Source organism: Leptodactylus fuscus, chromosome 4, assembly GCF_031893055.1.
Source record: "Leptodactylus fuscus isolate aLepFus1 chromosome 4, aLepFus1.hap2, whole genome shotgun sequence".
Taxonomy (NCBI): Eukaryota; Metazoa; Chordata; class Amphibia; order Anura; family Leptodactylidae; genus Leptodactylus; species Leptodactylus fuscus.
This window is the reverse complement of record NC_134268.1, coordinates 120,857,337-120,879,585: the sequence shown is the minus strand read 5'-3', so window position 1 is coordinate 120,879,585 and position 22,249 is coordinate 120,857,337. Positions and strand designations below refer to the sequence as shown.

The following is a 22,249-nucleotide window of genomic DNA, read 5'->3' as shown; positions in this document are numbered from 1 at the left end:
TGGTAAGACCTTCCAAAATTCACTTTTATGGCCCTTAAGGTGAGCCCTACAAAATTAAGTTACAGGCCCTTAAACTGAGCTACCAGCAGAGATTAAGGCCCTTTAGATGACTTCTTAGAGTGAGTAGAGCCTTGCACCGGCAGTGTTTTTGGCCCTTGGAGTGAGTTGAGCCTCTAACCAGCAGAGTTTGGGGGAATGAGGGTGGATTGAGACTCTAACCAGCAGAGTTTGGGGGAATGAGGGTGGATGGAGACTCTAACCAGCAGAGTTGGGGGGAATGAGGGTGGATTTAGACTCTAACCAGCAGAGCTGGGGGGAATCAGGGTGGATTAAGACTCTAACCAGCAGAGTTGGGGGGAATGAGGGTGGATTGAGACTCTAACCAGCAGAGTTGGGGGGAATCAGGGTGGATTGAGACTCTAACCAGCAGAGTTGGGGGGAATCAGGGTGGACTGAGCCTAGTAGGAGCATAATTGTGCAACACTGATGGTGCTGGAGCAGGAGGAGGAGGAGGAATTGTAGAGGGTGAGCACACACATGAAACTTCATGTCGGGGTGCTTGACACAGGTGGATGTGAAAATGATGGGTCTATCCAGTGGCTGTTCATTTTGATCAGCATCAGCCGGTCAGAACTGTCAGCTGACAGCCGGTTGCGTTTATCCGTAATAATGCCACCGGCTGCGCTAAAGACCCTTTCTGAAAGCACGCTGGCAGCAGGGCAGGAAAGGACCTCCAATGTGTACAGCGCAAGTTCCAGCCACAAATCCAACTTAGAGACCCAATAAGTATAGTGCGCAGGAGAGGACAGGGCTGGGGTCGGCCAGGTACTCCCGCAACATGCGCCTATACTTGTCCCTCCTGGTGACACTAGGCCCCTCAGTGGCGGTAGTTTGGCGAGTGGGTGCCATTAACATGTCCCAGACCTTGGAGAGTGTGCCCCTGCTGGGTGTGGACCAGATGGCAGTTGTTCGCCTGTTGGAGGAACTCTCCTGTGTGCCGCCAACAAGAGTTGATGGAAACATCTCCATCATTTTCTGCACCAGTTCCTTGTGGCAATGACTCATGCGACTGACCCTCCCCTCTACCGGAATAAAATTAGAAACATTATTTTTATACCGGGGGTCGAGGATTGCAAAAATCCAGTAGTAGTTGCTCTCAATGCATTTGTCAGTTGAAAAGCACTCCAACATGTATTTAGTCATGTGTGCCAGAGTGTTATTTGGCATGACTTGGCTGACCCCAGCGGAATGGTCACTCTCCATTTCCTCCTCTTCCTCCTCCTCCTCCATTTTTCCCCATCCGCGCTGCAGCAATGGGACGCACTGAACTTCCCCGCTAGACTCCTGTGTGACAATGAGATCTGCCACTTTGTCATCCTCCTCCTCTTCTTCCTTCCTCAATACACGCTGTGAAGCGGACAGGAGTGTACCCTGACTATCCTGCCGGGATGGTTGTGCTCCTATACCCAACTCCTCAGTGTCCAATGCGTTATCCCTGATGGCGATGAGGGATTCTCGCATCACACACAGGAGCGGGATTGTGACACTCACGAGTGTGTCGTCACAGCTGACCCTCATGGTTGACTCCTCAAAGACACGCAAGATCTTGCATAAGTCTGCCATCCATGGCCACTCATGGTGCAGAAACTGCGGGAGCTGACTCTGAGGAACCCTTGGGTTTTGGAGATGGTACTCCATCAAGGGTATCTGCTGCTCACACACTCTACTCAACATGTGGTATGGTGAGTTCCAGCGTGTGGGGACGTCGCACATCAGCCAGTGTTCTGGCAGATGGTGGCGTTGCTGGAGGGTTCGGAGGCTAGCAGCGGATACTTGAGACTTGCGAAAGTGGGTGCACAAGTGCCGCACTTTCACCAGTAGCTCAGGTACATTTGGGTAAGTTTTTAAAAAACGTTGCACCACTAAATTGAACACATGGGCCAGGCATGGAACATGTTGGAGGTTGGCAAGCTCCAGAGCCGCTACCAGGTTCCAGCTGTTATCACACATGACCATACCTGAGCCCAGGTGCAGCAGCGAAAACCATGTTGCCATCTCATGTTACCTCGGAGGCAGTGTGCTGCCTGTCCCCCAAGTTGATGAGCTTCAGCGCGGTCTGCTGACGTCTCCCCACGCCAGTGCCGCAGCATTTCCAGCAGGTAGCTGGGGTCGATGTGATGGCGGAGGAAGAGGAGGAGGGTGGTGGTTCAGAGCCCCTGCAAGGGATATTGGGTGGGGAAATGAGGTAGACCACCCCAGATTGTGACCCGCTCCCAGCCTCAACTACGTTCACCTAGTGTGCCGTCAGTGAAATGTAGCGTCCCTGTCCGCATGCACTTGTCCACGCGTCGGTAATCAAGTGGACCTTTGTGCAAATCGCAAAACTTAGGGCCCTCCTGATGTTGCGTGACGCGTGCTGGTGCAAGGCAGGGACAGCATAGGGGGAGAAGTAGAGGGGGTTAGGGACGTCATAGCGAGGTGCCTCACTTGCCAACAGGTCACGGGACACCCCAAAGAAAAGCTGGTTTGCACGTATACAGCAAGAAGTAACTGCTGTGGATTCCTGCTATTTTGGGGGGGGGGACACCCCAAAGAAAAGCTGGTTTGCACGTATATAGCAAGAAGTAACCGCTATGGATTCCTGCTATTTTGTGGGGGACAAACCTAATAAAAGCTGGTTTGCACGTATATAGCAGGAGGTAACTGCTCTGTATTCCTGCAAATTTGTGTGTGTGGAGGGGGGACCCCAAAGAATTGTGGTTTGCACATATATAGCAAGAAGTAACACTGTGGATTCCTGCTATTTTGTGGGGGACACCCCTAATAAAAGCTAGTTTGCACGTATATAGCAGGATGTAACTGCTCCGTATTCCTGCAAATTTGCGGAGGGGGGGCACCCCAAAGAAAAGCTGGTTTGCACATATATAGCAAGAGGTAACTGCTGTGGATTCCTGCTATTTTGTAGGGGGACACCCCTAACAAAAGCTGGTGTGCACGTATATAGCAACAAGTAACTGTACTGTATCCCTGTTTTCCACCGTCCGTGGAAAGCTGGACTCCTGTCCCTGCAGTATAGCTCTGAATAGAGCTGTTGTTGTTCTTCGGTTTTCCCCTGCCTATCTGAAGCTAATGCCTATCTAGCCCTCAGCAGATATGTTTCTCTCCCTATCTCTCCCTCTCCCTATCTCTCACCGCGAAATGACACAAATATGCCGGCTTATGAATGGGAGGTCACATGTTTTTGGCAGCCAATGGGTTTTTTCAATTTTTTTCACTGCCTCCGTTGTCGTAGTTCCTGTCCCACCTCCCCTGCACAGTTATTGGTGCAAAAAACGCGCCAGGGAAGGTAGGAGGGGATACAAATTTTTACTGCCAATGCCCTGTGGTATTCGATTGGGAACAAATACCTCGAATGGCCTGATATTTGATCGAATAGCTATTCGATCAAACGGTGTTCGCTCATCTCTATAAGGAAGCGCAGCTTTTTTTGTTGCAAATTTTGTTGCGTTTTTTTGAGCCAAAGCCAAGAATGCCTACAAATGAAATCAGAAATATATAGAAAGCTCTTATAATTCTAATTTCTACTCAATCTAGTCCTCGCTTTGGCTCAAAAAAACACAACAAAATCTGCAACAAAAAAAGCTGCGTTTCTGTAATGTGGGGCCTCAGACTTAAAGTGTATAAACAAAAAATTGTATTCAGGTACTGGCACATGTTGCAGGTAACCACCTACGACAAATAGTGACTTCCAATTTTTTAAGGCAGTTATGTGGCCTTTGGCCACCATTGGTTAACTTTGGTTTCAGACATGTGCATGTTGTAGCTGCAACATAAATTCAGACCAATAGATCTAATGCAGTGAAGTGGCAGTTTTTCCTCTTTATCTATATACATTTATATTTTCTGTAGTTATATTTACTCAGTGGGCAGGTTATTCTTGGTATGATGCAAGAATTGTGCTGTGTTCTCTGTGACAATTAGATAATTCCCTCTACTTCTTTTTCGATAGGGCTTTTTCACTTAAACAGTGATTTCAAAACTTTTGCTTCATTCCCTTTTTCTCTGTCTTCTAATGTATTTGCTATGAATTATTAACTTTTTCTCATCATAATAATCAATATATTTACTATTGATATATGCCTCAGTAGGAATGCTTTAAGCTTGTTGAAAGATAATCACATGCATAAAAGATTTAAGTGTTTGCTTCATGTATCCCCATGTTTATGTAAAAAAAAAAAAAAACAATTCTATAATCCTTTAAGGGCTCTGTTTTTTTTTTTTTCCATAAAAGGCAGAGTTGGTATTTGTAGGTACCGTTTGGAGTACATATAAGTTAGTGTTCGATACATGTATTATAATTATGAAAGTCTAGGATTCCTTGAATTTTTGTTTTATTTTTGTGCCTTTATTTTTTAAATATGTTTGGAGTGTCAATTGAGTGTAAATAACAAGAAGTAAACTTCTAGCAAATATATGGCATCTGACTCTATGGTCTCAAACTGCTTGGATGGACTCATTTAAATAAATACAGACAAGTCTTAGAGGTTGAACATTGAAAGTTACCAGGATTATTATTATTTTTATTTACAAATAGAAATAAGCATCTAAAATAAGGGTTTTGGTGCCGTTGACGTGTTCTAGATAAACGTAAAGTCATAATACTGCAGTGCGCCATTTCCTAAATGCTGTCTAGCCATTTGTTGTGTGACATATAGGTAGAATAACACAAGCTACAATATTTGAATCAAAATGGATATTTGTCCTGCAATTCATTTTACACCTACTGAAATTGTTCTAGTTATTAGATAAAGCTGTGCCCTTTTACAGCCACATAAAATGTTTGTAGATTTATATTGTAGATTATTAGTAAATAATTACTTTATTTGCATTTCTGTTTCTATAATAAATGGCTAATATGATTATGTGCAAAAATTAAATTTGGTGTTGCCTGTGGGAGTTAATTAATTCTCAACAAGTGATATTGTCATTGGTGATAGTTTTGTGTCTTGAGGGTTTTATATTTATTGGTGTAGTTTATTCATAAAGTAAATTAACTATAGAAAGAACACTGGTGGAAATTCCCCGACAGGCGCAAAGCATGTCTGAATTATTACAAGAACTAATCCTCTTAATAAATCGGATCAATCCAGTGGATTTGAGATGAAATGTAATCTAGTCAGGTGTAGATTTCATGTACACCCCGCACCACTTTTTTGGCATGAGTTATAATAAATTTGTCAGGCTAGAACAATTTCAGTAGGTGTAAAATGAATTGCAGGACAAATATCCATTTTGATTCACATATTGTAGCTTGTGTTATTCTACCTATATGTCACACAACAAATGGCTAGACAGCATTTAGGAAATGGCGCACTGCAGTATTATGACTTTACGTTTATCTAGAACACGTCAACGGCACCAAAACCCTTATTTTAGATGCTTATTTCTATTTGTAAATAAAAATAATAATAATCCTGGTAACTTTCAATGTTCAACCTCTAAGACTTGTCTGTATTTATTTAAATGTCTCCTGCCCAGGCCACCTTGCTCTCCACTCCTTCACAAAAAGAAGCGGAGCGAGGCACAAAACAAATGATATGGCACATGTTTGGTGCAATGGCCGAGTGCCAAAGACGTGCCACATTAACATCCAACTATGCCAGAAAATGATCATAGATGGGCTAATAAATTCACCCCATTTTATTTTTGACTATTGTTACTATTTTGTGAACAATCTTGTTTTTTTTTCATGAAAAACTCACCCGTCCTGATATAGTTTTGATATTTTTTGTGCTAAGAGGTTCAAAATCCACTCCAACATATCCTTCCATTGCTGTGAGTAAATTTTTACTTGAACAGGTAGATGAATTGGCTTGCTGCCACCATAGTGCTTGATACCATCCAGGGATTATCCATTGATATTTACTGCCATACATTTCTTCATTGTAAGCCTACAAAATTAAGAAAAAATAAATAAATAAAAAATCCTTATATTTTTATGCACCCTAAATCTTAACCAAAACATCAACATTAATTTTTCCCCTTGTGTATGGAAAGACCATATTTTTTTTATTTTATTTTAAATATGATTTTTATTGAAAAGAAGAAAACTTTTACAATACAATAAAAAAGCAATTACAAACATAAGAAGAACCGGCATACGTCCAAGCAGTAGAATAGGAATCGCAAGCTGGAACTCCGGGCTGTAGCTCAAATACATGAATGACACAAACATGACCGAACATACAAAGACCAAAGGACCAGATACACAGACGCTACAAAGACACCAATTCAACAAGAAGACAAGAAAGGAATGAAAAGAGGAACACAACCAGAAGGGAACAGGAAAGAAACAAGAAAAAGAGAAATAAGGGAGACGGAATAGGAACAGAAAAGAACAAGAAAACCAAACAATGACATAAACAACATAGCCACATACCTGAATACAATACCAGAAAAGCACAAAATACATCCGAAAAATTGAACACGATAAAATAAAATAAAATAAAGCCACCTGGGATAATAACATAGAGGGTAAATAGTAATCAAGGGGACCCCCTGTGGGCGGCCTGAGGCCGAGGAGATAGAACACCCTTATTAGACTCCACATACGAAATCCAGAGAGACCACTGGGATCGAAACTTGGCGTAAGTATGGTTTTTGTTAGACAACAAACGTTCCAAGGTACACGCCAAGTTCACATGGTGAAATAGTTCAGCTAAGGTCAAACAAAGAGCGGACTTCCACTGGCGAGCGATCATGGCCCGAGCTGCGAGCACGATCTGACCCAGGACGACCTGCATCTCCGAGGGGAAACTACCAATATCTAAGAAACAAAGGGCGAGACCAGGAGAGGGACTGATATCAAAACCAGCTATGACGGACATGAAATGAAATACCGCTATCCAGAAGGTTCGTACCGGAGGGCAGTCCCACCACAAATGCAAGAATGAACCTACTTGGCCACATCCCCTCCAGCAGAGTCTAGAACAAGAAGGATCAATATGCGCCAACTGGGTCGGAGTCCTATACCACCTCAGCATAATTTTCAAAGCCGTTTCCCAATGTGCAGCCCCCTTAGATACACGTTTAACAAACCCAGCTGCCGTATACCAGTCAGACAGAGGGATGGTTCTGGCAAGATCTGTCTCCCAACGAAGCAGGTGAAGAGGCTTGACCCGCTCCGGGGGAACAGAGAAAAAGCCATAAAACACAGATAACCCACCTCTAACAGGCGCGGACCTATTCCACAGCTTTAAGGCTAGCCTGGGAAAGGTCAATCTAGAGGGTTCGTAGGATTGAAAAAAATGACGCAACTGCAAAAATTTAAAGAAATCCGTTTTAGGGAGCTGGAACTCTTCCTGTAACATGGAGAACGATTTAAACCCGTCGTCCGTAAACAGTTGTGTCACTCTATAGAGACCCCTAGAGACCCAACCACGGAGTCGCAGCTGGGGAAGAAAAGAGGTTAAATATAGTATGGGTAGCTTTGATAAAGGGACCAGGTCTTCTCTGGAAGTATATGACAAAAAATAACGCCAAGCGGACACCGTGGCCCTAATACTCAGTAAGGGAGGGGAAGTGACGGGCAGACTTGAATCCTTAGGGCGTAAAATACTCATAAGCGGGGGATCCAGAAGGCATTCCTCAATTTCGGCCCAGCGCCATTTAGAAGTCTCATCCCACCCGACCCTAAGTTGATCTAGGACAGACGCCATATAATATTTTTTAACATCTGGGACACCCGCACCCCCATGGGACCAAGGGCGTGTCATCACCTTAAGTCGGACCCTGGATCTTTTACCCTTCCAAATGTAGTTGGAAAGAATGGACTGAAGTTTAGTAAAATATGAGTCAGGGAGGGGGATAGCGACTGTACGGAACATATACAAGATTAAGGGTAACACCATCATCTTGACAATAGCAATTCTGCTCGCCCAAGACAACATCGGTTGTGAGAAAGAGGCAAGAAGAGAAGTAACTTTGGTCAGAAGGGGGATGTAATTGACAGAAAACAGATCAGAACTAGGGAGATGCCAAGGTAAGCTATACGGGAGTCGTTCCATTGGTAGGGGAATCGAGAACAGAGATCCCGTCTCAACGAGGGAGAAATGAGAACAGGCAATATCTGTGATTTGGAGGAATTTACCTTATAATAAGAAACTTTACCAAATCCCTCCAAGACCTCCGTAGCAGCACTCAAGGAGGAACCAGGGGAAGTCAGGGCCAGTATGACATCATCAGCATATAAGCCGATTTTATGCTGCTGGCGACCCACAGTAATACCCTCGATATTTCCCGCCGACCGAATGGACTCCGCCAGAGGCTCCATCACAAGCGCAAAGATAATAGGGGAAAGAGGGCAGCCCTGGCGAGTACCATTCGAAATCCGAAAGGGCTCAGACAGGAAGCCCGATGAGAGCACACGAGCCGACGGGTGGAAGTACAGAGCCAGAATAACAGATTTAAAGACTGGCCCCATACCAAACTTATCCAAAAGGCTGTCTAAGTAACCCCAGTGGACCCTATCGAAAGCCTTCTCAGCATCCAAAGCCAGAAGCAAAGAAGGCGTACCATCTTTTTCGGCTTTCTGAATAAGATCTATAAACCTCCGTGTGCCGTCTGGCGCCTGCCTACCGAATACAAAACCCACCTGGTCAGGACTGACCAACTGAGGGAGAAGGAGGAGCAACCGCTCAGCAAGGATTTTAGCGTACAATTTAATATCTGTGTTTAGAAGGGAAATAGGTCTAAAATTAGCCGGGACAGTGGGAGATTTGCCGGGTTTAGGGATGGTCACTATAGTGGCCGACAACATTTCCTCCGGGAAGCATTGCTCCTCCGCTGCCTTCCGGAACACAGCTAGAAGATAAGGGGACAAAATATCTGCATATTTCTTATAGTAGATCCCTGAGAAACCGTCAGGGCCAGGGGATTTCAGTGGTTTCAGTGAGGCTATAGCTTCCGTAACTTCAAACAAAGTGATAGGCGAGGTTAGGGAGGCAGACTGCGCAGGGGAAAGGCGGGGCAGGGCCACAGAATCTAAGAATCGATCGATTTCTTCCCTAGATGGCTGGTACGTCTGGGGATCATCCCTAAGATTGTATAACGACTTGTAATATAAGCGAAACTGCTCTGCAATAAGGCGGGGGTCAATTACTTTAGTACCCGAGTCATCCACAAGGTGAGCAATATGGGCTTTGGGGCGCGACTGTTTGATTTATCTAGCTAAAAAAGGCGCTAGCCCTACTATTATGCACATAGGCCTGACATTGAAAACGCTTAAAAGCTAGGTCCTGTTGACAAGCCAGAAGGCCCTGCAACCGGAGTTGACATTGCCTAATCTCAGCAGAGACAGAGGGAGTGGGGTTAAGCTTATTAATTGCAGAGAGGGAGGATAGGGAGCGAAGTGTAGCATCTATGTCTTTAGATCGTTCCTTTTTAGCCCTCGCACACGCCTGAATAAGCATCCCTCGCATATATGCCTTATGAGCATTCCAGAGCACATGAGGGTCTGATACGGAGGGGGAGTTGAGGGAAAAATATTCCCTCAGGGCCTCACGGAGGTGCTCAGCATAAGAGGGGTGATCTAGGATATACTCATTCAAGCGCCACTGGGTAGGCATAGCAGTGGAGAACTTCTCATGTAGAGAGAGGGACACCGGAGCATGATCAGTCCAGGTGATCAGCCCAATATCCGTAAATTCCGTCTGCATCAGCCCAATTTTATCAGTGAGAAAAAAGTCAATATGGGAGTAAGAGGAGGACGAAGAGGAGAAATAACTATAATCTCGTTCCCCGCCATGTTGACAACGCCAGACGTCATAAAGGCCCTGGTCAATCAAAGAGGAAGACAATATAGGGGAGCGTCTCTTGGGGTTGGAGGAGTCTAGAGAATTATCTACTAAGCAATTAAAATCCCCCCCAATGATCAACATACCAGTAGCAAAAGTTCGGATCTTGGAAAGCACAGATTTCCAATACTGCGCCTGGGAACGATTCGGAAGATAAACAGTGACTAAAGTATACTTAACATTGTTAATAAGGCAATTAAGCCCCAAAAACCGGCCCCCGGGATCAACTAAAGTGGATTCAAGGGAAAAGGCTACTGAATCCCGCACAGCAATAAGAACACCCTTACGCTTAGCATCACAAGAAGCCTGATATATATGAGGGAAAGAGGGATTAGAGAACTTAGGGCTTTTGCCAACACAAAAATGAGTCTCCTGGAGGAAGAGTACATCGCAGCGAAGGCGACGGGCCTCCCTCCAGACAGAGCTCCGTTTACAGGGGCTATTCAAACCCCTAACATTAAGTGAAGAGATACGGAGTACCATAGTGATAATCTAAAGAAAAATGGCGGAAGACCCAGGTGGCTACACAGAAAAACAAGGATGCATAAAATATGTATGAACAGGCATAATAGGCATACAACATTCCAGGTATGAAACAAGAACAAAGAATGCGAACAAAATAACATAGTGTCAAAAAACACCGAATAACCAAAAGTAATCAGCTGGGGGGGGGGGAGAAAAACAGGTCAGTAACACTCAGCGAGAGTGAGTATTAGGAAGGCACACAGGTCACCTAAATCAAAGAATAAAGTTATAACATTAGGCAAGGCAAGTCAGTCCGCCGAAGCGGCTAACGGATTCACTTACGACCGCCCACCACAGTCCATTCCTTAGCAAGATGAGAAGGCCGCACTGAGGATTCAGGCACAGATGAGTGAGAGTCAGCAGGGGCAAGCTTCCATTTACGGAGGAGGGACATGCCCGCCTCCACATCAGGGACAGAATGGAAAATCCCATTGCGGGGAATCAGCAGCTTGGCAGGGAAGCCCCAACGATACCGTATGCCCCGGTCTCTGAGGATCTTGGTGATGGGAGCCAGTTCACGCCTGGCCTGCATAGTAGCTGCGGATAAATCGGGAAACAGGGAAATGGAAGCAAACGGAGCTGGGAAGGTGCCACATTTCCTGGCTTCTGCAAGAATCGAGTCCTTAACTTGGTAGAAATGGACCCTCGTTAACACATCTCTCGGGACATCCACAGGAGCAGAGTTTGCCTTTGGAATACGATGGGTTCGATCCAGGGTGAACTCCAGCTCAGTAAGTCGCGGGAGAATTTTCTTGAAGAGGCGTTGAACATAGGCCGCCAAGTCCTCCAATGACACATCCTCGGGGACACCACGGATCTTAATATTGTTGCGTCTAGACCGATCCTCAGCGTCAGCAGCTTTAATTTTCAGCCATCTGACCTCCGCTTCCAGGGTGTTGTGAGCATCAACCAAGTCATTATGAGCAGTCGAAAATTCCTCCATTTTATTTTCAAGATGGTCAGTCCGCTCTCCCAAAGCATCAATATCCTGTCGCAATTTGCCCACCGCAGAGGAGACAGTCTTGTTAATCCCCGCCTGTAGAAGAACAAGCATCCCTTTCAATGTATCACACGTTACAGGGTCTGAGGAGGCCGGGAAATCAGAAATGTCCGAATGAACAAAATCAGAGGTAGCAACAGAAGCAGGTAGGACATCAGCGACCCGCTTACACACCGGTTCCTTGCCGGACGGAGAACCCTGAGGAGACACAACAAAACTTCTCTTACCACCATCAGCCAGCAGGGGGAGACGATCGGCTGAGAGAGAGCCCTCTTCAGGCAGAGAGTCCGCTAATTCAGACCGTGGAGGCGATTTCGCTGGAGAACGGGAACCTGAAGGTGAAGAAGGCATCGAACGCGACATGGTGCTCGAGAAGAAGTCAGATAGCTTCCTAGGGGTTTTGGAGGAGGATGGTTTCTTCCGAGGCATAATAAAGACAGCAGGAAAGGTCAGGGATGCAACTGAAGTCGGTAAGGCCGGAGGGCAAACTTATGCGACAGGGACAAAGTTCGCGGAGCAGTGCAGGAGGTCAGACAGCAGCAAATTCCAACAGGGCGGTAGGGGCCATATAACAAGAAGCCTAACAATCAGCTGAGAGCCGCCAGAGGTGACACTTGTTAGCAATTCAATCCAACATGGTGAGATAAGTAACCAGCGGTGGGGACACACAGGCAATTATAAATCCACGGGAGCCCAGTGTGAGGAGCCCCCCCTGGTGGTGGAGTAGGGGCTCTGCACTCACAAAGGGCTCAACCAGAAGAGGCAGGGAGCAGGCCAAGTAATATGTAAAGTCCAGTCCAGGTGGCAGGTGAGGAGCCCCCCCTGATGGTGGTGTAGGGGCTCAACACTCACTGAAAATAATATCACTCAGGCAGGGGAGCAGGAGGCAATGTCCAGAAGAGTCCAGGGGGAAGGAGAGGAGCCCCCCTGATGGTAATGTAGGGGCTCAACACTCTTCCAACCCCCCTGAAGCCGCAGAGCACAGGCGCTTCACAAGATGGCCGCCGCCACTGCCAGTCCCAGTAGAGCAGTATGAAGGCCGCACAGCAGGTTCCTCACAGGCCAGGGGCAGACACCAGACTCCGGAGGCAGCACACAGGGGGTCAGAAGAAGTACCGCTCACCTCCGTACAGCAGCCGCTGCCACAGCGCAGGAATGGAAGACGGGAGCCGGCCGCCGCGATCCACAGGAGGGAACCGGATGTGGAGATGGCGTAGCAGGACAGGCCGGCGGGTAGGCCGCAAAGCCTCCAAGGCCAGGAGAACCGGGATGGAGGCCGAAAATGAAGGTCCAGAAGGCACCGCCGGGATCCAGGGACTCACCGCCGGGCGTCACCAACCAGGAGCAGGTGAGTAGAAAGGAGATGCCGAAAGGAGAAGGCCGCAGATGCCGGGAGCTCCAGCAGACGCGTCCTCTCTCCTTGCCGGCTAGCCACGCCCCCCCAAGACCATATTTTTTTTTTATGACATCTTGTATCCCTATTCCCAGGCCTTGTATTAAGGCACCTTAAGTTACACTTACTCTGTAATAAAAGCAAGAACAAATGAAGTTAGAGTTATCAAATTCAAGTTAAATGGGTTATCTCAGTATAGCAAACACTAAGTATGTCATGGGGCTCTGTTATACCTGGCTCATTCATGTATTACATTTATGTATGCACAATAATACCCCATGCAGTAGTAACTACGGTATAAAATGAGGTTTTCGTGAGAAAACAACCAACTGCTAACACCCAGTTCTCAATATGAATCATTTTAAAAAATGTATTGCACTCAAGGAGGGTGCAGCTATGTTGGGTAAGAAGGTGGCTAAAAGAGAAGGGAAAGATAAAGGGGATGGTGTGGAAAGAGGGGATAGAAGAGTTAATAAGAAAGTGCAAAATATGAATAACGTAAACCAATTAAAGTGCAAGTATACAAGATTGAGTAATTAGAAGAAATAATGTTGGAAGACATAGTGGGGATAAGTAAGATATGGCTGGATTATAGCTATGGTTGGGCTGTAAATATACAGGGGTATAGACTATAGACTGGAAAAATCCGATACATAAGAGATGGGGAGGGGTTTGCTTATATATAAAAACCTGCCTAAAGCCTGTACTGTGAAACATAGGTGAGGAAAATGAAGATGTACAGTCTCTATGGTTGGAAATAAGAGGAGGGAAATTTAAAAATAAAATATTAATAGGGGCTTGTTATATATCTCCAAAAAGAGTGGAAGAAGGAGTATGGTTACTAATGAACCAAATAGAAGAGTCATCTAACAATAATGTTAACTATTTTGGGGGACTTTAACTAACCCAATATAAATCAAACCAAACCTATATGTACATGGACCTATATTAGATAACATACACATATCCTGTGTAGTAATATGTATCCAATCAATAATAATAATACCACAAAAGAATTAATATACACCTTTACTAGGAATCCATAAAAATAAATAAATCCACATACAAACATATGGTATATAGGATATATGCACCTGAATACAAACCTGTAACATCTCTGCCTGTTCGGGTCTCTGCGCCACCCTCTGCTTGCGTGCTGCAGCGCAAGAGGCTTGTGCAGTTTGGTTCTTGGCTTAAAGTTTTTGGTCGCACTGTGTGAACACGGCTCTAGTTCTGTGATTGTATTTGCACCACACCCGTCTTCTGCCCTTGTTTGCCTCTGTTCTTGAAGTGTTAATTCGTGTGATTGACAGCCTGCCTTCCTGTCAACTCCAGGGGCGGGTTCCTCCTCCCTCTTTAGTCTTGGATCCCATTCACACCAGTGCTTGCTATTGCTTTGTGCATACTTGCTCCTTACTGTCACTATTTTTGCTTGCATCCTTCACCTCTGGCTTTCCCTACTGACAATTCTTTGGACTCTGATTTGGCACTGCATCGCTCAACTGTTTACTGACCCTTGGCTAGCTGACCTCCCTTTGTTGTTGTCCGTCTTGTCTGCGTTTTGTGTCTCACATATCCAGGAAGGGACTGTCTTCGTGGTTGCCGCCTATTACATAGCATTGGGCCTGGCAATAGGAAGGGTCAGTTGGGGGCTTCAGCTTAGGGCTCACTGTCTTTTATGTCCCATCCCAGGGTTCAAACGGTTACTGGGGAATTGCTGTCCTAGCAATTCCCTAACAAAATCATTCCTGAATGGATGCTCTACAAGCTATTCCAAATAATATATGCTGGGCAAACTGTTCCAGCTTTCACTCTCCCAGTCAAATTTCAATCAATGCCATTAGACATTGCTGTAGTTGACAGTAGACAGTGAATTATTTTGGTTATTTTTCATTGGCACTTTAAATTGCAAGTCACAGGATCACTTATTATAATTATTAATATTTATTCACTTATTATTTACTTTGATATACATTGTTTATTATATTAAAATAGTTTACATGTCTTTGATAATTATTATTTGTTTGCCCCCTTTTACTCCCCTTTTCTTTTTTTCTCCAATGTATGGGATTAAGTGGATAGGGAAGCTTGTAAGTATGTGACCCTTACCCTGTATTGTTCTTCTCCAGACAAAGCCTATATACATGCCCATGTATGAGCAAAACTTAGAACGAGCTCTATACCTGACAGCAATGAGTGGGGCTGTGGAGGCAGGGGCAGCACACACGATGTAATTCATGTGCTGCCCATGATGTTGAATCACATCCCCAGCCATGTGTTTGTAGCCTTGATGGTAAGTATGACTTGTACAGACCACTCAGTTTTATGGGTAAACCTGCAGTCACCAATAGTAGAACAAGATCAATAAATGTTTGAAATGTATTTTTATAAATTCTAGATGTAATGTTCTTGAAATGCAATAACTGCAACAATTTTCACTTACACAACAGAAGACTTTTGCTGCCATATGTTCATCAAATTGGCCAATGATTATCCGTACATCGTTACCCTATAGAAATGAAAGGAAAAATTTGACATTGTGTTATTCATATTAATAATGCACCCAGACAGAAGCTGCTGCAAATCTCAGTAAGCAGTTATGTCTTAGGCAGATATGTAAATGAGTGCAGGTATGGTCTGATCAAATATTAAGTCTTACCACAAGAGGGTGTAAATGTCTGTATAGAAAGTATCTCAGAAACTACTTTCTTATACCTCTTGGTAAAAAAAATTGTTGCGTTTCACTGCTAGACTATATGATGACCTCAAAGACCTTATGCCCAGTTCACAGACTTAGAGAAAGCATGCATTATTGAACTGACAGAAGCTGGATGTGCATTTTGACAAACTGCAGTCCTATGAAAAAGTTTGGGCACCCCTATTAATCTTAATCATTTTTAGTTCTAAATATTTTGGTGTTTGCAACAGCCATTTCAGTTTGATATATCTAATAACTGATGGACACAGTAATATTTCAGGATTGAAATGAGGTTTATTGTACTAACAGAAAATGTGCAATATGCATTAAACCAAAATTTGACCGGTGCAAAAGTATGGGCACCTCAACAAAAAAGTGACATTAATATTTAGTAGCTCCTCCTTTTGCAAAGATAACAGCCTCTAGTCACTTCCTGTAGCTTTTAATAGACAACCAGTCAGTGTTGTCTTTGTTTGCAGTGTTGTAGTTAATCAGTAATTTGGACTGCTATGTACGGCAACTGTATCATCTTTAGGAACAAATCCAGGTTTGGGATCCAATGGCTATTGGGTTTGAGTATGGATCTCTCCTGGTTAGGCCAATAAATCCTGCGTTTGCAGTGGAGTGACAAACTTGCCTACTTTCACCAATTGTACAGTTTGTCCTAATAAATTTATCCTTTTGGTTTTAGATTTTTTTACATTTACTACTCTCCAAATAATTAATAAACGCTAATCAATAGGTCAAATTTACTCCAAATAACCATTGTATACCAAGATACTAATGAACACTACATTTTGTCCTGCAAAAACCTTCATATAGGTACAATGACCTATAGTTATGATCCTGAGAAAATACCAAACACAAAAAGAAGACTTTTTTAAGTACACAAGTTGTAGGAGTTACACAAGAAAATTGAAAAAAAAAAAAAAAAACCAGTATAGGTCTTAAAATATGACAATGAGAAAACAAAAACAAATGTTTGGTCCTGTAGTTGTGAAATAGGCTGTTCCTGAAGTGATCAATCAGTCCAGCACCTTAGTGTCCACCTTAGGGCCCCTTCACACGGAAATGAATGGGAAAAAGCAGCCCATTCATTTCTATGGGGAGCGCATGTATGCCAGCTCCCATAGAAAGCAATGGGACCTGTTTTAAACGCTGCTGATTCGGAACGTTTACACGTTCAAAATCAGCCAGCGTATCCTCCGTGTGAAGGGGCCCTTAGGACTGGATAGATTAGTGGGCAATGGCTACACAATTTCTAAGGTAATAGCTCAGTTTTATTGAAAGGTGGGTGAGGTTATGGACTCATCCTGTCAACCCACTGATTTAGAATACTCAATCTTGTTTTGCAGTTTTGCAGAATCATCCATTCTCAATTCTTATATTCTATACATGTCATAGATCAAACGAGTGGTGTACCCTAAAGCTCCAGAGAACCCCGATGTGAGTGTACCTCTGAGCCCCCTAACATTCCTCCTGTTTTGTATCAGTAGAACATTTATTAAAATTCAAGGCATTAAATTTGTCAAATGGATTTCACACATTTTATACTTCAGATGAACTATTTATTCTTTAGTGAACATTAGTTTACTCATAGGATACTTATCCATTGAATAATATCATTTTTATATAAAAGCCTTTAAAGGAAGTCTTTCATCAGGGTGAAGCATATGAAATCAGCAACACAGTTACTCCGTTAATATGCTTCACCTTGGTGACAGACTCCATTTAAAATCTCTCCAACATACTCTGTATAGTGAATCATTTTTCTATGAATTATATTGTACACTTCAATCCAGAAAACAAGCTCATCAGGTTCTGCCTTCTGCTTATTGTCTTGACTAATGATGGCATTATAATTACCGTGAAAACACAAGGCAGAAAAAAAACTAAAAAGCTTTAAAGAGGAGACAAGGTTGCATCATTAAAATACATTTGGTGCAAACTGAATAAATATTTGAAAGTATTTTATAATAGAGCAACGTTGTCCTTAGCTGACATCAGTCTGAATTCTCAGGTTTCCATGATGGTAATTTCTTTTGACTACAATACTTATATTTGTATGACAGGCATACAGGAATATCACAATAGTTGCAAATCTGCACGTATATTAAAGGAGCTTGACATGGTATCTATCTATCTGTCTACCTATCTATCTATCTATCTATCTATCTATCATTTCAACTCAATCTGGTCAATCAAAAAGTTAAATAAGACTTTCATATTTATTGTACAGTATCTGAATAATTCCTTGATCAGTAGAAAAAAAAGAGAGCCTTATGTACATGTCAGAGCTCCTTCTCTGATCGACACAGCTCATTCATGTATTACATGGGCAACTATTCACTTGAATGACTACTATGTAATGCATATGGCCAAGTGCAGAATTCAACCATCAATACAAGTTAAAAGTAGTGTTGGGTGAACATTGCATGTTCAGCTGGTAGGGTCCCAAGATTTTTTTTGGTCTGAAAGCTGTATAGCAGCCCTACTGTTCATTTGGGCTGCTATACAGATATAGAGCATAAAAGCTACAATGAATGTTTACAACATTATACAGTATCTGTATAGCAACAAACATTTGTCATGACTACTATTCTGTATATATTACACACAGAACTGAAGCATCCCAGAGTGCTACTGCTTAAAGTGTTTATCTATTGTGCCTCTGGGTTATGATGGTATGTCCCTGTTCTTTATGTTATATGTTACATGTACACTGTTTGAAGCTTTTCCCTTGTTAGTTCCCCCTTCACTGTTCAAACTCTTGCATTGGTTCAGTCCTGGCCAATCACAGGCCACTGGGTGGAGTTGTAGGAGACCCTAGTTTTCACAGCGACTGTTGGTCTAGTGAGAGCAGTCATCCTGTGCAGTTCATGCTGGACAGTTAAGGGAGAACACCAGCTTTGAGACTCAACGGCTTCTTATACAGCCTCTAGGAGGATTGTTACTTGCCCCAGGCTCATCTGGAGACAGTCCTAAGCAGGGAATACCGCTGCCTGAACATTTGCATCATGCTGCCCCTGCTACCTCTTGTGTCACCCCCTCTACCTCATAGATTGTAAGCTCTTGCGAGCAGGGCCCTCAGTCTCATTGTGTGAAATGACGTTCTTTGTTATGTATCTGTATTTGAACCCTACAAATTGTACAGCGCTGCAGAATATGTTGGTGCTATATAAATAAAATTTTTTATTATTATTATTATTATTATTATTATTATTATTATTATTATTATGCTATGTCAGGAGGAGCAGTGGAGGTCCCTGACAGGAGGAACTCACTTGGGCCTAATCATAAGGTAACTAGATTCCTGTCAGGACTCCCTGATTCACTACTATAAGATAAGATAATCCTTTAATAGTCCCACAATGGGGAAATTGCAGTGATACAGTTTCATAGATGGTACAGTAGTATATAACAAGAGAGAAACACATACAAGCTCATGGCAGATAGAGAATTACTAGGAATCATAGCAACTAAAAAGAAAGAAACAAACACACACTGCAGGATCATTTAGTTCTCTGTGCGGAGTGATGTTAATAATACAGCCCGACCGTCTTTGGAGGACACGAGGAGGGGGGGGTCACAGCATGTAGCTATAACAGGCAGAAACGTTTTTGCAGAGGTGGGGGACATATGCAGCTATCCCGATAACATGTGGTAGTTCCTTTGGTAGGTAGTGAGATCTCATGCTCACAGCTGATAGTTCGGTATCTTGCATCAGCACTATTGTCCATTAACCACAAAAAATGCCCCAAATGTCCTTCATCACCAGAACTCCTCCTTTCTTCTTACCACTGTGTTCTACTGCCCAAAGAAGTCAGAAGCCATCCAGGTATACATGGTGCTGCTCTCTTGCCAAGCTTCCATAAACTCGTGGGGTATGTGGGTGATGGTATGTTCCCAGGTTGTAACAGAGTCCCACATGTCCACAGTAAAAGAAAAAATACCAGTCAGCTGTAGGCATCTTCACACATCAGCAACAGACGCCAAAAATCATCTCCTTGAAAGAAGAAGAAGTCCACACTTTCATGCAGGTTTCTTCTCCATGCCGCATGGTAACCATGCTGTCCTTAGCTCATGGGGGGATGGTAACAGGCACATGTGCACACAGGAAAACTCCAGCTGAATCAGGTCTTGAGTCTTGTCCATGGTTTAACAATAGAAACAAAAGGAAAAATAGTACTCCACAGGGTCTTCCATTCGATTTATAGCAGCTAATTCATAGTGCTAGTTTGCTTGGTTAGAGGTTAGATTCTTGAAGATTCAGACAAAAAGAGCGAAAAGGAAGATAAAGGTTGCTCTTAGCTTGGAGCTCTGTATCGACGCAGCCACTCAATGCAGCGCCATGTTGGAAAAAAAAAAAAGCATCCTAAGGCCGGGTTCACACGGAGTTACGTGCCGCGAGATTTGGCACGTAGACGCCGCGTGACCCTTTGCGTGCCGTACACGCTCCCATTCATTTCAATGGGAGCGGGGAGCGTATGCGCCGCGCTAGTTTGCGGCCGTGAATAAATGCACGGCCGCAAACTAGCGCGGCGCATACGCTCCCCGCTCCCATTGAAATGAATGGGAGCGTGTACGGCACGCAAAGGGTCACGCGGCGTCTACGTGCCAAATCTCGCGGCACGTAACTCCGTGTGAACCCGGCCTAAGTTGGAAGTGGCATGCGAGGAGGAGTAGTGGTGAACTATATTACAGAGCCTGTAACATCCTGGGCAACCTCCTATGACCAAGGCAGGGGGATTGGACAGTGTACTACTACCCCCATCTTCCAGCTGCCGTTCTCTTTGCTCCAGTTGTATTAATAAACGGTTACCTGATTCACTGTACCTCTGGACTTCTGACTCATGCCTACTTTACCATCAGGGCCCTTTTGATCAACACCACACTCTCTCAGAGAGGAGAGGTCACATCTACATCTGGAAGCATTCTGGGGGAACTACTACTACTACACCACCATCCAGTAGTGCTGCAGGACCCCCCTTGGCGGTTACTAGCCCAGTGTTAGGATCGGGTCTCGCAGGTATCCTTCCCGGCGCACAGCGCCACCTGTGGGACAGTCCGACTCCCGCCCTCGGCCTCATGCAGTGAGGCGACTGGAGTCTAAGTCCAGTTTTCCCCTTACTGAGCATGCTCGGACATTTTGGAGCCGCTCAGAGGCGAAGTCCCATTTTGGCCATACTGAGCATGACCAGTGAGGTCATGGCCACCGCCCCTGCTGGGCGGGGACATCCCTTTATATAGTGTGAGCCGACGCCCACGGGTGCTCACACTTTCACTGGGAATTTGTTAATGACAGTAGTTCAGGGCTGGGATCCAGTAGTCAGGCAGGTTGCCAGATTAGGCCTCTGTGTGGGAATACCTCAGCCTCTATCTGGCACTGTAAGCAGAACCAGTAAATCCTGAACTGTCAGCCCTACACCAAGGCTAGGAGCAGTTGTCTCTGTTCCAGCCTGTGGCGCTGACAGCAGGTTTGACCTCTTAGTTAGCCTATTTGAACTGTCTATTCCCTTTGTACTCCTAGCTGATGCAGGAGCATGTTTTGTTGCTGACCAGGGGTGAGGGTTAACCCTTGGCAGCCTCCATGTGTCAGCTGTATACAGGTGCTCTTTTCCAGTGAGGTTAACTGGCAAGGTTTGGTTGCACCCTGTTCACATTGAGTGCCCCGCCACATCAATGCCTGTGCAGTTTAACTGGTAGTGTGCTGTTCAGACATACAGTCTGTGGGCCTGTGGACTTCGCTGCAGTATCTTGCAGACTAGCAGTTCTGTTGTTTAAAATATTATTTTTATATATTTACACAAAACCATAACACCCAGGAGTGGGACTGGAGTGATAGCTGGAGTATGCTCGGCTTAGCAGGTGGCACAGCATCCGCCGCTACAATTTCCATCCTCCGGTCTCCTCTATCTGGGTTGCAGCAGAACCACAAACTGAGTACTTCCTCCACTGTCTATACTCACTGTGCCTGGGGAGTGTTGTTAAGACGTAGTCATCACTGCTCTCTGGGCATCATGCAATCAGTAATTCCATGTAAGTTAACTGCAGTCTTCATTACAAGAAGGAGTCCTCACATTCTGACATAAAGAAACCCCAGGAAGATTGTGGCTCATCTCTGAGCTTTGTGCGTCAAAATTGGGGTACAAGGGTTTATTGGCCAATGAACTTTAGTAACCCCTAATACATGATGTAGCTGTGCCAATGAGATGTCATTGGCTGGTTCACTCCATGAGAGGAGACAAAGCTTCACCAGGATGGGTAACATGATTGTATTACTCATATATATATATATATATATATATATATATATATATATATATATATATACACTCACCGGCCACTTTATTAGGTACACCATGCTAGTAACGGGTTGGACCCCTTTTGCCTTCAGAACTGCCTCAATTCTTCGTGGCATAGATTCAACAAGGCGCTGGAAGCATTCCTCAGAGATTTTGGTCCATATTGACATGATGGCATCACACAGTTGCCGCAGATTTGTCGGCTGCACATCCATGATGCGAATCTCCCGTTCCACCACATCCCAAAGATGCTCTATTGGATTGAGATCTGGTGACTGTGGAGGCCATTGGAGTACAGTGAACTCATTGTCATGTTCAAGAAACCAGTCTGAGATGATTCCAGCTTTATGACATGGCATTGCATTATCCTGCTGAAAGTAGCCATCAGATGTTGGGTACATTGTGGTCATAAAGGGATGGACATGGTCAGCAACAATACTCAGGTAGGCTTTGGCGTTGCAACGATGCTCAATT

The 22,249-nt window shown here is 44.3% G+C and overlaps 1 protein-coding gene across 2 annotated transcripts in view; it reads right to left on the bottom strand.

Annotated features, from left to right (window-relative positions):
- The window catches only part of GABBR2 (gamma-aminobutyric acid type B receptor subunit 2), a 639,056-nt gene that overhangs the window by 298,106 nt on the left and 318,701 nt on the right, over window positions 1-22,249 (bottom strand). For both annotated transcript variants that reach the window (XM_075270993.1, XM_075270994.1), the window contains exons 5-6: window positions 15,216-15,281; window positions 5,763-5,951 (exon numbers count right to left, since the gene is read on the bottom strand). In XM_075270993.1, the coding sequence (XP_075127094.1) occupies window positions 5,763-5,951; window positions 15,216-15,281 (255 nt within the window). The remainder of the gene's footprint in view (window positions 1-5,762; window positions 5,952-15,215; window positions 15,282-22,249) is intronic.